We start from the raw sequence: 16,005 nt of genomic DNA, 5'->3' as shown, positions 1-16,005 counted from the left end.
TGTGTTATCAATTATATGTGTGTTATCAATTATATCTACAGGACATTTCATCCCAAAACAATTAATTTCAACTTTTTCTCAAGTGCTCACGGAACCTTCTCCAGGATAGATCACATCCTGGGCCATAAATCTAGCCTTGATAAATTCAAAAAAGTTGAAATTATTCCAAGCATCTTTTCTGACCATAATGCAGTAAGATTAGATCTCAATTACAGGAGAAAAACTATTTAAAATTCCAACATATGGAGGCTGAACAACATGCTTCTGAATAACCAACAAATCACAGAAGTAATCAAAAAAGAAATCAAAATATGCATAGAAATGAATGAAAATGAAAACACAACAACCCAAAACCCGTGGGACACTATAAAAGCAGTGCTAAGGGGAAAGTTCATAGCATTACAGGCATACCTCAAGAAACAAGAAAAAAGTCAAATAAATAACTCTACACCTAAAGCAACTAGAAAAGGAAGAAATGGATAACCCCAGGGTTAGTAGAAGGAAAGAAATCTTAAAAATTAGGGCAGAAATAAATGTAAAAGAAACAAAAGAGACCATAGCAAAAATAAACAAAGCCAAAAGCTGGTTCTTGGAAAGAATAAATAAAATTGACAAACCATTAGCCAGACTCATCAAGAAACAAAAGGAGAAAAATCAAATCAATAAAATTAGAAATGAAAATGGAGAGATCACAGCAGACAACACAGAAATACAAAGGATCATAAGAGACTACTATCAGCAATTATATGCCAATAAAATGGACAATGTGGAAGAAATCAACAAATTCTTAGAAAAGTACAACTTTCCAAAACTGAACCAGGAAGAAATAGAAAATCTTAACAGATCCATCACAAGCATGGAAATTGAAAGTGTAATCAGAAATCTTCCAGCAAACAAAAGCCCAGGTCCAGTTGCCTTCACAGCTGAATTGTATCAAAAGTTTAGAGAAGAGCTAACACCTATCCTACTCAAACTCTTCCAGAAAATTGCAGAGGAAGGTAAACTTCCAAACTCATTCTATGAGGCCACCATCACCCTAATACAAAAACCTGACAAAGATGCCACAAAAAAAGAAAACTACAGGCCAATATCACTGATGAACATAGATGCAAAAATCCTTAACAAAATTCTAGCAATCAGAATCCAACAACACATTAAAAAGATCATACACCATGACCAAGTGGGCTTTATCCCAGGGATGTAAGGATTCTTCAATATCCGCAAATCAATCAATGTAATTCACCACATTAACAAATTGAAAAATAAAAGCCATATGATTATCTCAATAGATAGATGCAGAGAAAGCCTTTGACAAAATTCAACATCCATTTATGATAAAAACTCTCCAGAAAGCAGGAGTAGAAGGAACATACCTCAACATAATAAAAGCTATATATGACAAACCCACAGCAAACATTATCCTCAATGGTGAAAAATTGAAAGCATTTCCCCTAAAGTCAGGAACAAGACAAGAGTGCCCACTTTCACCACTACTATTCAACATAGTTCTGGAAGTTTTGGCCAGAGTAAGCAGAGCAGAAAAAGAAAGGAATCCAAATTGGAAAAGAAGAAGTAAAACTTTCACTGTTTGCAGATGTCATGATCCTCTACATAGAAAACCCTAAAGACTCCACCAGAAAATTACTAGAGCTAATCAATGAACATAGTAAAGTTGCAGGATATAAAATCAACACACAGAAATCCCTTGCATTCCTATACACTAATAATGAGAAAGTAGAAAAAGAAATTAAAGAAACAATTCCATTCACCATTGCAATGAAAAGAATAAAATACTTAGGAATATATCTACCTAAAGAAACTAAAGACCTATATATAGAAAACTATAAAACACTGGTGAAAGAAATCAAAGAGGACACTAATAGATGGAGAAATATACCATGTTCATGGAGTGGAAGAATCAATATAGTGAAAATGAGTATACTACCCAAAGCAATATACAGATTCAATGCAATCCCTATCAAGCTACCAGCCGTATTTTTCACAGAGCTAGAACAAATAATTTCACAATTTGTATGGAAATACAAAAAACTCGAATAGCCAAAGCAATCTTGAGAAAGAAGAATGGAACTGGAGGAATCAATCTGCCTGACTTCAGGCTCTATTACAAAGCCACAGTCATCAAGACAGTATGGTAGTGGCACAAAGACAGAAATATAGATCAATGAAACAAAATAGAAATCCCAGAGATAAATCCACACACCTATGGACACCTTATCTTTGACAAAGGAGGCAAGAATATACAATGGATTAAAGACAGTCTCTTTAGCAAGTGGTGCTAGGAAAACTGGTTAACCACTTGTAAAAGAATGAAACTAGAACACTTTCTAACACCATACACAAAAATAAACTCAAAATGGATTAAAGATCTAAAGGTAAGACCAGAAACTATAAAACTCCTAGAGGGGAACATAGGCAAAACACTCTCTGACATAAATCACAGCAGGATCCTCTATGATCCACCTCCCAGAATATTGGAAATAAAAGCAAAAATAAATGAATGGGACCTAATTAAACTTAAGAGCTTCTACACAACAAAGGAAAATATAAGCAAGGTGAAAATACAGCCTTTGGAATGGGAGAAAATAATAGCAAATGAAGCAACTGACAAACAACTAATCTCATAAGTATACAAGCAACTCATGCAGCTCAATTCCAGAAAAATAAACAACCCAATCGAAAAATGGGCCAAAGAACTAAATAGACATTTCTCCAAGGAAGACATACAGATGGCTAACAAACACATGAAAAGATGCTCAACATCACTCATTATCAGAGAAATGCAAATCAAAACCACAATGAGGTACCATTTCACACCAGTCAGAATGACTGTGATCCAAAAGTCTACAAGCAATAAATGCTGGAGAGGGTGTGGAGAAAAGGGAACCCTCTTACACTGTTGGTGGGAATGCAAACTAGTACAGCCACTATGGAGAACAGTGTGGAGATTCCTTAAAAAACTGGAAATAGAACTGCCTTATAACCCAGCAATCCCACTGCTGGGCATACACACCGAAGAAACTAGAATTGAAAGAGACATGTGTACCGCAATGTTCATCACAGCACTATTTATAATAGCCAGGACATGGAAGCAACCTAGATGTTCATTAGCAGATGAATGGATAAGAAAGCTGTGGTACATATACACAATGGAGTATTACTCAGCCATTAAAAAGAATACATTTGAATCCGTTCTAATGTGGTGGATGAAACTGGAACCTATTATACAGAGTGAAGTAATCCAGAAAAAATACCCACCAATACAGTATACTAACACATATATATGGAATTTATAAAGATGGTAATGATAACCCTGTATGCAAGACAGCAAAAGAGACACAGATGTACAGAACAGACTTTTTGACTCTGTGGGAGAAGGAGAGGGCAGGATGATTTGGGAGAATGGCATTGAAACATATATAATATCATATAAAAACGAATCGCCAGTCTAGGTTCGATGCAGGATACAGAATGCTTGGGGCTAGTGCATTGGGATAACTCAGAGGGATGGTATGGGGAGGGAGGTGGGAGGGGGGTTTAGGAGTGGGAACTTATGTACACCCGTGGCAGATTCATGTTGATGTATGGCAAAGCCAATACAGTATTATAAAGTAAAAAGTAATAAAAAAATTTTTAAAAAGAAAATAAATAAATAAAAGAAAAACAAATACAAATAAGTCCTTCAGATAAAGAGTTTCTAGGACTTTTCTCATGTCCCACTGCTATGTTTAATTAATCAAAATATAGTATCTTGTAGCCAATTCATTAAATGACATAAAGTTGGAATTAAAATATATTTCTTTTTTTCAATAAAAAAGCCAAACAAAACAAAAAAAGAAACAGATGTTCAACTACTGCAGCATTGGATTTAAACTGGTTATTTAATCCTAGTATGCCTTTTACAATTGTCACAAAGTCTATTAATAATATATTTCTGAAGGCCTGGGTAAATATTTCTATATGCATATATTGAGGTTTAAATAATCACTTAGACTTAAATTAATCGAAACTCCTCTGTCTACTATTGTTTTTGTTTCCCACTGCTTTTCTAACATAGAAGCAAAACATTCCTGAAACCACATATACAGGGGTTGGTAAAATCTAAACAAGTAGACCATGGTACTTTGATTGAGTTAAATGGCTTTCCTTCTAGTTAGTTTCCACATGAATGTTGTTGTTCATTGTTCAGTCACTAACTCGTGTCGGACTCTTTGAAACCCCATGGACTGCAGCACATCAGGCCTCCCTGTCCCTCACTATCTCCTGGAGTTTGCCCAAGTTCATATCCATTGAACCAGTGATGTATCTAACCATCTCATCTTCTGCCACCCCCTTATCCTATTGCCCTCAATCTTTCCCAGCATCAGGTCTTTTCCAATGAGTCAGCTCTTCACAGCAGGTGGCCAAAGTATTGGAGCTTCAGCTTCAGCATCAGTCCTTCCAATGAACACTCAGGGTTAGTTTCCTTTAGGCTTGACTAGTTTGATCTCCTCGCATTCCAAGGGACTCTGAAGAGTCTTCTTTAGCACCACAATTCAAAAGCATCAATTCTTTGGCACACATCCTTCTCTATGGTCTAACTCTCACATTCATACATGACTACTGGGAAAACCATAGCTTTGACTATATGACTTTGTCAGCAAAGTGATGTCTCTGCTTTTTAACATGCTGTCTGAGTTTATCATAGCTTTCTTTCCAAGGGGTAAGTGTCTCCTAATTTCATGGCTGCAGTCACCATATGTGGTGACTTTGGAGCTCAAGAAAACAAATCTGCCACTGTTGCCACTTTTTCCCCATCGATTTGACATGATGTAATGGGACTGAATGCCTTGATCTTAGTTTTTTTAATGTTGAGTTTTTAAAAATATAAATTTATTTATTTTAATTGGAAGTTAATTACTTTACAATATTGTATTGGTTTTGCCATACATCAACATGAATCTGCCACAGGTATACATGTGTTTCACTCTCCTCTTTCACCCTATCAAGAGGCACTTTTCACTTTCTGCCTCTAGAGTGGTATAATCTGTGTATCTGGGGTTGTTGACATTTCTCATGGCAATCTTGATTCCAGCTTGTGATTCATAAAGCCCAGCATTTCACAGAGGGGGGTGGGGGGGTTTCATGTTTGGGAACGCATGTACACCTGTGGTGGATTCATGTCAATCTATGCCAAAACCAATACAGAATTGTAAAGTAAAAATTAAAAATAAATAAATAAATAAATTAAAAAAAAAAAAGAAGTTAAATAAGCAGACTGACAATAGATAGCCTTGCCATACTCCTTTTCCAATTCTGAACCACTCAGTTATTCCATGCCCAGTTCACTTTGCTTGACCTGCATACAGGATTCTCAGGACACAGGTAAGATGGTGTTGGAGAAGACTCTTGAGAGTCCCTTGGACTGGAAGGAGATAAAACCAGTTAATCCTAAAGGAAATCAGTCTTGAATATTCATTGGAAGGACAGATGGTGAAGCTGAAGCTCCAATACTTTGGCCACCTGATTCGAAGAACTGACTCATTGGAAAAGACCCTGATGCTGGAAAAGACTGAAGACAGGAGGAGAAGGGGATGCCAGAGGTGAGATGGTTGGATGGCATCACTGACTCAATGGACATGAGTTTGAGTAAACTCCATGAGTTGGTGCTGGACAGGGAAGCCTGGCATGCTGCAGTCCATGGGGTTGTGAAGAGTCAAACATGACTGAGTGACTGAACTGAGGTAAGATGGTCTGGTATTCCCATTTCATTGAGAATTTTCCAATTTGTTGCGATACACACAGTCAAAAGCTTTAGCATCATCAACAAGGCAGAAGTAGATGTTTTTCTAGAATTCCGTTGCTTACCCTATGATCCAGCCAATGTTGGCAATTTGATCCATGGCTCCTCTGCCTTTTCTGAACCTAGTTCATGGTTCATGCACTGCTGAAGCCTAGCTTGAAGGATTTTGAGCATAACTTACTAGCATGTGAAATGAGCACAGCTGCACAGTAGTTTGAGCATTCTTTGGCATTGCCCTTTTTTGAGATTGGAATGAAAAGTGACCTTTTCTAGTCCTATGGCTCCAGCTGAGTTTTTCAAATTTGCTGTATCATTTTAACAGCATCATCTTTTAGGATTTTAAATAATTCAGCCAGAATTCCATCATCTCCACTAGCTTTGTTCATAGTAATGGTTCCTAAGTCTCACTTGACTTCACACTCTAAGATGTCTGGTTCTACATAAGTGACCACATTATTGTGGTGATCCAGTTCATAAAGACTTTTTTTTGGTATAGTTCTTCTATGTATTCTTGCCACTTCTTCTTAATCTCTTCTGCTTCTATTAGGCCCTTGCCATTTCTGTCCTTTATTGTGCCCATCCTTGCATGAAATTTTGCCCTGATATCTCCAAATTTATTGAAGAGATTTCTAGTCTTTCCCATTCTATTCTTGTCCTCAATTTCTTTGCATTGTTCAGTTAAGAAGGCCTTCTAATCTCTCCTTGCTGTTCTCTGTAACTCTGCATTCAGTTGGGTATATCTTTCCCTTTCTTCCTTGCATTTGGCTTTTCTTCTTTTCTCAGCAATTCATAAAGACTTCTCAGACAACTTTGCCTTCTTGCATTACTTTTTTTCTTGGATGGTTTTGGTTACTGCCTCCTGTACAATGTTATGAACCTCCCTCCATAGTTTTTCAGGCACTCTGTCTACCAGATCTAATACCTTGAATCTATTCATCACCTCCACTGTATAATAATAAGGGGTTTGATTTAGGTCATACCTGAATGGCCTACTGGTTTTCCCTACTTTCTTCAATTTAAGCCTGAATTTTGCAATAAGGAGCTCATGATCTGGATCACAGTCAGCACCAGCTATTATTTTTGCTGACTGTATAAAGTTTCTCTATCTTGGGCTGCAAAGAATGTAATCAGTTTTATTTCAGTGTTGACCATATGATGATGTCTATGTGTAGAGTCATCTTTTGTGTTGTTGAAAGGGGCATTTGCTCTGACCAGGGTGCTCTCTTGACAAAACTCTGTTAGCCTTGGCCCTGCTTCATTTTGTACTCCAAGGCCAAACTTGCCTGTTACTGCATGTACCTCTTGACTTCCTACTTTTGCATTCAATCTCCTATGATGAAAATACTTGTAATAAATAAATTTAGACTCATTTGTTCCATCCGTTCACGTCTTATGTAGGTAGCTTCTCCCACTAATTTAAAAAATTAGACCAGAAAGGTATTAGCAGTACTGATCTACATAAGTGGATATAAAGCAGATAAAAAAATTTAGGAAAGTCTCTAAAACAGACTATATAAAGAGAATGCACAAAATAGTGCATATAGAAGGCTATCTTTGCTGCACTGTAATGGAAGATTGAACAAGCTATACCTAAAATGTACTTGAAAATGTAGAATGATCAGGGACAACCAAAGCAATCTTGAAAATGGACAAAGCTGAAAAAATGCATGATATCATGACCTATTATAAAGCTAAATAACCAAGAGAATATATAGCTAGTACAAAGGGAGACAAATAAGTTAAAAAAAATAGGGTGTCCAGAAGTAGACACATACATATAATCACATGATTTATGACAGAGGAGACACTGCACATGGTGAGCTGCCCATTTCAGCAAATGGTGCTGTGCCAACTGAATGTCCACACCGGGAAAATATGAAAGTTCCTCCCACGAGACTGAAATAATAAGTGCAAAAGTTAAAACAATGAAACCTTTGAAAGAAAATATCTTAATGTCCCTGTGCACTGTGCTAAGTCACTTCAGTCGTGCCCAACCCTTTGTGACCCTATGGACCATGGCCTGCCAGTCTCCTCTGTCAAAGGTATTCTCCAGGCAAGAATACTGGAGTGGGTAGCCATTTCCTCCTCCGGGCTATCTTCCTGACCCAGGGATCTAACTCGAGTTTCTGGCACTGCAGGCAGATTCTTTACAGTCTGAGCCACCAGGGAAGCCCTTAATGTTCCCTAGTATAAGCAAATACTTCTTAAAGGGGCAGAAAAAAGTATTGGCTGTAAAGGGAAACAAATGGATAAACTGAGTTATATTGAAATTAAGAATTATTATTCCTCAAAAAACTCCATTAAGGAAAAAAGAGGCAAGTTACAGAACTGGAGAAAATAGATGCATGCCAGAAATTTAAAGAATTCATACAAATCAATAACAAAAGAAGTCAACAGTATAAGATAAAATGGGGAAAGAATTAGACTTCATAAAACCAGTTATAGAAATAGCCAATAAATACATTAAAAATAAATAAAATTTTTCATTTATAATTTTATAAATGAAAATTAAATATATTAATTCACTAGTCATCAAGGAAATGTACACCCCAATGTGACCACCACCATGCAGGTACAGAACTGCTATCACTAAAATGACACTAAATATCAAATGTTGGGGAGGATATGGAACAAATGAAATTGGTGGGAGTATAAATTGGTAAAACTATTTTGAAAAGTTGTTTGATTTTCTGATGATATAGTAATTCCATGCTAAATATATGCCCAATACAAACGCTTACATTTGTTCAATAAATTACATGTATAACAGTGAATAGAAATCCCACCTGCCAAAGCCTTAAATGGATTCCATCAATTACAAAACAGATAAAAATGGCTGTAAATTCACATAAAAGAATACTACAAACCAATGAGAATGAATGAACTACTGCTACATACAATCACATGAGTGATGTTCACAAATAACATCCTGCAAAAGAAACAATAAAAACACATACTCTATGAAATCATTCACCGTAAGCTTAAAAACAGGTAATGTTTGGTGGTAGAAATCAATAGAGATTATCCTTAAAGGGCAGGAGGGATGGTCACAGTATGGGGCCAAGAGAGGGGCTTCTATGCATCTGCTTTCATTTTGCAAAAAATCCATTGAGCTGTACATTTAATGATTTGTGCAATCTTCTGTATGTACTTTATATGTTAGTTTAAAAGTTCACCCGAAAAAAACATAAGAGCCAAATCAAAGGTGCCCCTATAGATCATAGGGTTTCCCTAGTGGCTCAGACAATGGTCAATTAACATGAACATTAGAGAGGACCAAGTCAGCAATGTATTTACTCTGCTGTGCCTCAGTCACTCAGTCATGTCCAACTCTTTGTGACCCTGTGGACTCTAGCCCACCAGGTACCTCTGTTCAGGAGGATTCTCCGAGCAAGAATACTGGAGTAGGTTGTCATGACTTCCTCCAGAAGATATTCCTCCTGGGTCTTCCCAACCCAGGGATCAAAACCAGGTCTCCTGCCTTGCAGGCAGATTCTTTACTGTCTGAGTCATGAGAGAAGCCCAATAATACTGGAGTGGGAAGCCTATCCCTTCTTCTGGGTTGGCTTCTACCCAACCCAGAAATCGAATTGGGCTCTCCTGCATTGCTAGTGGATTTCTTATCAGAGCAATGAATGAAACACATCAAATATACAAAAAAAAAATCAAGAATTTATAATCAAAGTAAGAAAAAAATCATCAGTAATGTTTGAAGACAGTAAATGCATTGACTCATTATGTTAAAAACTGATAAAATAAAGTGAAATAATCAAGCACTATATTGACTATGCCAAAGCCTTTGACTGTGTGGATCACAAGAAACTGTGGAAAATTCTGAAAGAGATGGAAATACAAGACCACCTGACCTGCCTCTTGAGAAACCTGAATGCAGGTCAGGAAGCAACAGTTAGAACTGGACATGGAACAACAGACTGGTTCCAAATAGGAAAAGGAGTACGTCCAGGCTGTATATTGTCACCCTGCTTATTTAACTTCTATGCAGAGTATATCAGGAGAAACACTGGGCTGGAAGAAGCACAAGCTGGAATCAAGATTGCCAGGAGAAATATCAATAACCTCAGATATGCAGATGACACCACCCTTATGCCAGAAAGTGAAGAGGAACTAAAAAGCCTCTTGATGAAAGTGAAAGAGGAGAGTGAAAAAGTTGGCTTAAAGCTCAACATTCAGAAAATGAAGATCATGGCATGTGGTCCCATCACTTCATGGGAAGTAGATGGGGAAACAGTGGAAAAAGTGTCAGACTTTACTTTTGGGCTCCAAAATCACTGCAGGTGGTGATTGCAGCCATGAAATTAAAAGACACTTACTCCTTGGAAGAAAAGTTATGACCAACCTAGATAGCATATTCAAAAGCAGAGACATTACTTTGACAACAAAGGTCCATCTAGTCAAGGCTATGGTTTTTCCAGAGGTCATGTATGGATGTGAGAGTTGGACTGTGAAGAAAGCTGAGCGCCAAAGAATTGATGCTTTTGAACTGTGGTGTTGGAGAAGACTCTTGAGAGTCCCTTGGACTGCAGAGAGATCCAACCAGTCCATTCTAAAGGAGATCAGCCCTGGGATTTCTTTGGAAGGAATGATGCTAAAGCTGAATGAAACTCCAGTACTTTGACCACCTCATGTGAAGAGTTGACTCATTGGAAAAGACTCTGATGCTGGGAGGGATTGGGGGCAGGAGGAGAAAGGGACGACAGAGGATGAGATGGCTGGATGGCATCACCGACTCGATGGACATGAGTCTGAGTGAACTCTGGGAGTTGGTGATGGACAGGGAGGCCTGGCATGCTGCAATTCATGGGGTCGCAAAGAGTCAGACACGACTGAGCAACTGAACTGAACTGATCCTGCCTTTCTCGAAGAATTATACTTCAGACCAATCTATTAGTTGATGAGAAAACATTCTTCTTAACTGAAGAATTTCAGATAATAAATGCAAAAATAACAGAATTCAAAACTCACCTCACTGAAACCCCTAGTGAAATAATGGCATGTGCCTGCTGATGCAATAAGAAGCACAGAGCACCACGTGAATAAAGCCAAAATTCATCCATCTCTAGCTCAAAATGCCATTTTATAGAAACTGTGATAAAAGCAAAAATTAAATGAATCTCAATGATGCAATCAACCTTATTTAGAATGTGGAAATTTTATAGGCCAATTGATCGGATTTTTTCCAAAAATAACTAGGTAGGAAAAAAGGTGAGGGGGCATAGGTGGAGGGCTGACTGTTACAGATTGAAATTTAAGGAATATAGCAATCAAATTCATTTGTGGACTAATCTGGATCTTGATTAAAACATGCCAACTATTAAAAGTTTGTAATCTTTTTTTGTAATCCAGTAAATTTTAAATGGAATGTATATTAGACAAAGAATTACTGCTAATGTACTGTAGTGTAGTTGTGTTTTTAAAAGTCATTATTCGTTAGAGCTATTATTGAATTATTTACAAATGAAATAATATGTCTGATGTCTGCTTCCAAACACTCCAGCAAAGGAAAGAGGTAGTGATTTATGAAACAAGATTGGCCAATTGTTGATTGTTAATCCTTGGTACTCTGAAATGCACACAGAGTGGTTCACTGTTGAGTATGTGTAAAATTTCACAGATAAAGACTTACCCCATCCTTAGCTTTCACCAAGAGATCATAGGTGGCTGGATCTCTTTCCCTGTCAGTGTCTTGAGAAACACAGATGCGCCCATCATGTGGGTCTATCTGGAATGCTTGAGGTGCTTCGTAGCTTTGGAATCCAGCGTAAAGGAAATACTCAACAAAGCCATTGTGTCCTGCATCTGCATCGGAGGCTTTTACCTAGGAGACAGAAGCCTGTCAGTGAGGAAAGAGGGATGCCAGCATGACCTTTCAATGGACTACAAGTCCCCATCCTAATGTGCACAACCAAGTGGTCCAAATAGCTATTCACAAAGTGTTGCTATTCAGTCACTCAGTCTTGTTCAACTCTTTGTGACCCCATGGACCACGCATGCCAGGCTTCCCTGTGCTTCACCATCTCCTGGAGTTTGCTCAAACACATGTCCATTGAATCAGTGATGCCATCCAACCGTCTCATCCTCTGTTGTCCCCTTCTCCTCCTGCCTTCAATCTTTCCCAGCATCAGGGTCTTTTCTAATGAGCCAGCTCTTCACATCAGGCGGCCAAAATGTAGGCTTGGTTCTCTCTCTCCCTTACGTTCTGTGACAATGCACCTGCACTCTCTCCCTCCCTTTTCAAGGTCTCCTTTTCAGTCTCCTTTGCCCATTCCTGTACTTGTATGTGATCTCTGAAAGTTTTAGTTTCTTGGTCCATTTGCCTTCTTATTCCACTCACTATGCCTAAATGACCTTATCCAATCTCAAGGGTTTAAATCTAGATGCTCACCACCAGATAACTTGTGGATTTCCACTCATTCTCAAACCCTTCAAGTGATGAGCTTAACAATTACCTTCGCCCTTTCACAGCAACAAGGACAAAGAAATCAGGCACAACTACTAGTATCCAATGCAGTTAACAGGATTCACCTTGGAGCATGAGATTTGACTTTCCTAGGACAGATTTCCTTCTGGGGGTAATGGCCCCACCAGGACCCCAAACAGTCATGTAGGGTGTGTAGGGGTGAAATCCAGCCTGTGTTCTGCTGGCCAGCAGGTGCACTGACATGGAGCTGAAACTGCCCAGAGGAAAGGGCACCTCTCTCTTTAACCAGAGTATCATTTACGCTAGCAGTGACTGTATGCCCAGTAGAAAAGAGAAAACAATTAGAATTATGAAAGCACTTAACTTATTTATACTAACCATTGGAGTATACAGTTAGAAATACAACAGGCTATTAACAGAATTCAAAACATTCTTGCACTCATAGGCTTGGTGTAATTCTTTTGATATGCAATGCAATTAACTAGTGATAACAAACATCTAGATAGCAGTGACAATAAAAGAAGCACTGGAAGAGAAAATCAACCAAAAGGAGAAGGAGAAAGAAAAGGAGGAGAAAGAGGAAGAAGGAGAAAGAAAAACAAAAAGAATAAGAACTATATGTTACAGAACACGTATTCTCTCTCTATATATATATATAGAGAGAGAGAGACACACAGAACACAGCTAAAAAGGGTCAAAACTAGGATTCAGGGTCAAAACTAGGATTCAAATTGACGCAGTTGAACAGCAGACTACCTGCTACTAAAGATCATGCAATCCTGCCTCTCAAGTGTCACCCCTCGTCATTTCATCACTTTATCCTTTATTTACTGAAAAATACTCCTCAAATTCCCTAGCCCTCATTCAGTACAGAAGTTGCTAGATGACGCGTAACATCATATGAAGTTTACTTCATAATCATGTGGCTTTCTCACCAGAGTATCATTAACATGAAGAAAGGCAACTGACAGCGATGCTTGTGCTCTTGTCTCAGCTGGCCCTTCTACTCCCCATGGCCAAATCCCAGCTGAGTTCCAAAACACAGAAGAATAGAGTGATGACCAGAGTGACGACCAGGAAACAGGAGAATTAAGCAGGTCAACTCGGAGTCCAACGTCCAACTAACAGGCGTTCCAAAACAAACAGTAGGGGACAGAGACAATGAGAAAGGAGCAGCCCTTCTTTGGTTCAGAGGATGCATTCTGGTGAGGCCCCCAAAGCTACTATGATGGGAGGAAAGAGTGGAAGACACACTCTGGTTTTTAGCTTCCTCAGCCCATAAGTTAGGTTCAGCTCACATTTCACTGGACAGTTTGTTACATGGCCCCACCCTAACTCAGAAGGAGACTGGGAAAAGTTGATGATTGCCCAGGCGTTTGGTGAATGCAGTCTCGGCCTCAAATGCCACTGCATCTCATATGAAGACATGCATATGAGATTATGTATGACACCGAGTGGCCTCTCTATGTAGTAAAATTTAAGCAAGTGGAAAGGCATACCCTAAGCAGTCTCCGCAGTGTCATCCCATGGCAGTTCTACATATTTCTGTCAGGCTTTTCGGAGGGAGGTAAAATAGAAGACAATTAATCACCCATATTTTTAGTAGACCTACTGCTCTCATTTAAACTCTATATTGAAAAAAAAATCTATCTTTCATCAGTACAATATACAATAGAAGCTAAACCTTAATTATTGTGTTACCTAGATAGCATATAAAAAAGCAGAGACATTACTTTGCTAACAAAGATCCGTCTAGTCAAGGCTATGGTTTTTCCAGTGGTCCGGTATGGATGTGAGAGTTGGACTGTGAAGAAAGCTGAGCACTGAAGAATTGATGTTTTTGAACTGTGGTGTTGGAGAAGACTCTTGAGAGTCCTTTGGACTGTAAGGAGATCCAACCAATCCATCCTAAAGATCAGTCCTGGGTGTTCTTTGGAGGGAATGATGCTGAAGGTGAAACTCCAGTACTTTGGCCACCTCATGCGAAGAATTGACTCATTGGAAAAGACTCTGATACTGGGAGGGATTGGGGGCAGGAAGAAAAGGGGACGACAGAGGATGAGATGGCTGGATGGCATCACCCACTCGATGGACATGAATTTGAGTGAACTCCGGGAGTTGGTGATTGACAGGGAAGCCTGGCGTGCTGCGATTCCTGGGGTCGCAAAAAGATGGACACGACTGAGCAACTGAACTGAACTGAAATGAAATGAAATTCCATCCCAATAATATACTCAATAAGCACAAATTCTCATAAATCTGCCTCTTCATCCTATTCAATCTTGACCATGTAACTGCAATGTGACTTTGGGGGTTATCTCTGTAGCCTCACCTAATGGATCTCACTAAGGGACAAGTTTGCCCTCATGAGGGCATTTGGTATTGTCTGCAGACAGTTTTGATTTTCACAACTGGGGAAAAAGTTTTACTGGCATCTCAGGAGTTGAAGCCAGAGATGCAGCTAAACCATGAAAGAACAGACCCTACAACAAAGAATTATCTGGCCCTGAACCTGATGAAACATTTTAAAATTGGCAATATTATTTCCCTCTTTAATGTTTTTCAGCTGATGACACAGTCTTTTACATTTATCTTCACTCTCATCAATCTCATATTCTCAGGCAAAATTATTCATCTTGTGCAACTAGCTAACATGTTTGTGAGTTATTCTTCTCATCAGATGGGCTGAACCAGGAAATCCACAAACTTCCTCACACAAAGAACTCAATTCCAAGTACATTTGGTCTATTCCATTCTGTCAGCTGTTAATGATTTAGCAGCCTCAAGTTTCCAAAGACACCAAACATATCTTCTCAAACCATATGGTACTCTCAATAACTTTGGCTTGATTAGAAGATAAGTACAATGAACTTAAAATTCTAAAATTCATTCTCAGCTTATAATAGCCCATATTAACAAGTAACATGGCTTGTATAAAATGAGTTTCCTTATTTCCAATTCCAAGACCTTTTTCTCATTTGGACTTGTGGCAAGCAAAATATATGAAGGCAAAAGTAGGACAAGAGTGCTGGTATCAGTGTATGTTATCAGTTCAGACTCTAAGTTTCAAATCATGAAATTAAAAAGTATTCTTCTTCTCTTTATTCAACTCCCTAAAAATAGTGGCCTACTCACTAATAATTGGTCTTGAAAGTCTACATACATGTAATTTGGCATTTTTAAGAGGTCTACATTTTCCAGTTTCCACTGACTCTACACATAAAATTTAGGTTATTTAAAATAATAGAAATGGCTTTGCAAAATCTTTAAGAGAAAATTCTGACTATTGAGTAAATAAGCCCTTTCATCAAGAAATAGCTACTTCAGAGACTCTATGATCACTGTCCTGTGGGGCTAAACTGGGGGTCTAGAGGAGAAGGAAATGGCACCCCACTCCAGTGTTCTTGCCTGGAGAATCCCAGGGACGAGGGAGCCTGGTGGCTGCCGTCTATGGGGTCACACAGAGTCAGACACAACTGAAGTGACTTAGCAGCAGCAGCAGAGACCTTGGGAGGATCTCGTCCTTGAATCTACTCAAAGAGTCACATCACAGTACCCTCAATGACATCCTTGTGTTCCTCCTCTCAGTCTCAATGTGCCTGCTTTAGACTGAGAGGAATTTGATAATTTTTACTTTAAACTTATTCTGACTCAAAACTGCTCTCCCTCGCAGTCTCCCAGATGGACCTTTCACTAATTTAATGGAGACATTATAAAGATGTAAGCTATTAATAAAATAGTAATACCTCCTTGATTCCATTACTAG

At 38.6% G+C, this 16,005-nt stretch overlaps 1 protein-coding gene across 1 annotated transcript in view; it reads right to left on the bottom strand.

Moving 5' to 3' along the window:
• The window catches only part of DCHS2 (dachsous cadherin-related 2), a 347,149-nt gene that overhangs the window by 198,415 nt on the left and 132,729 nt on the right, over positions 1-16,005 (bottom strand). Inside the window, exon 2 of the mRNA XM_040251351.1 lies at positions 11,445-11,636. Within this exon, the coding sequence (XP_040107285.1) occupies positions 11,445-11,636 (192 nt within the window). The remainder of the gene's footprint in view (positions 1-11,444; positions 11,637-16,005) is intronic.

Source organism: Oryx dammah, unplaced genomic scaffold (assembly GCF_014754425.2).
Source record: "Oryx dammah isolate SB20612 unplaced genomic scaffold, SCBI_Odam_1.1 HiC_scaffold_12, whole genome shotgun sequence".
Lineage (NCBI taxonomy): Eukaryota > Metazoa > Chordata > Mammalia > Artiodactyla > Bovidae > Oryx > Oryx dammah.
This window is presented reverse-complemented; position numbering and strand designations above follow the sequence as displayed.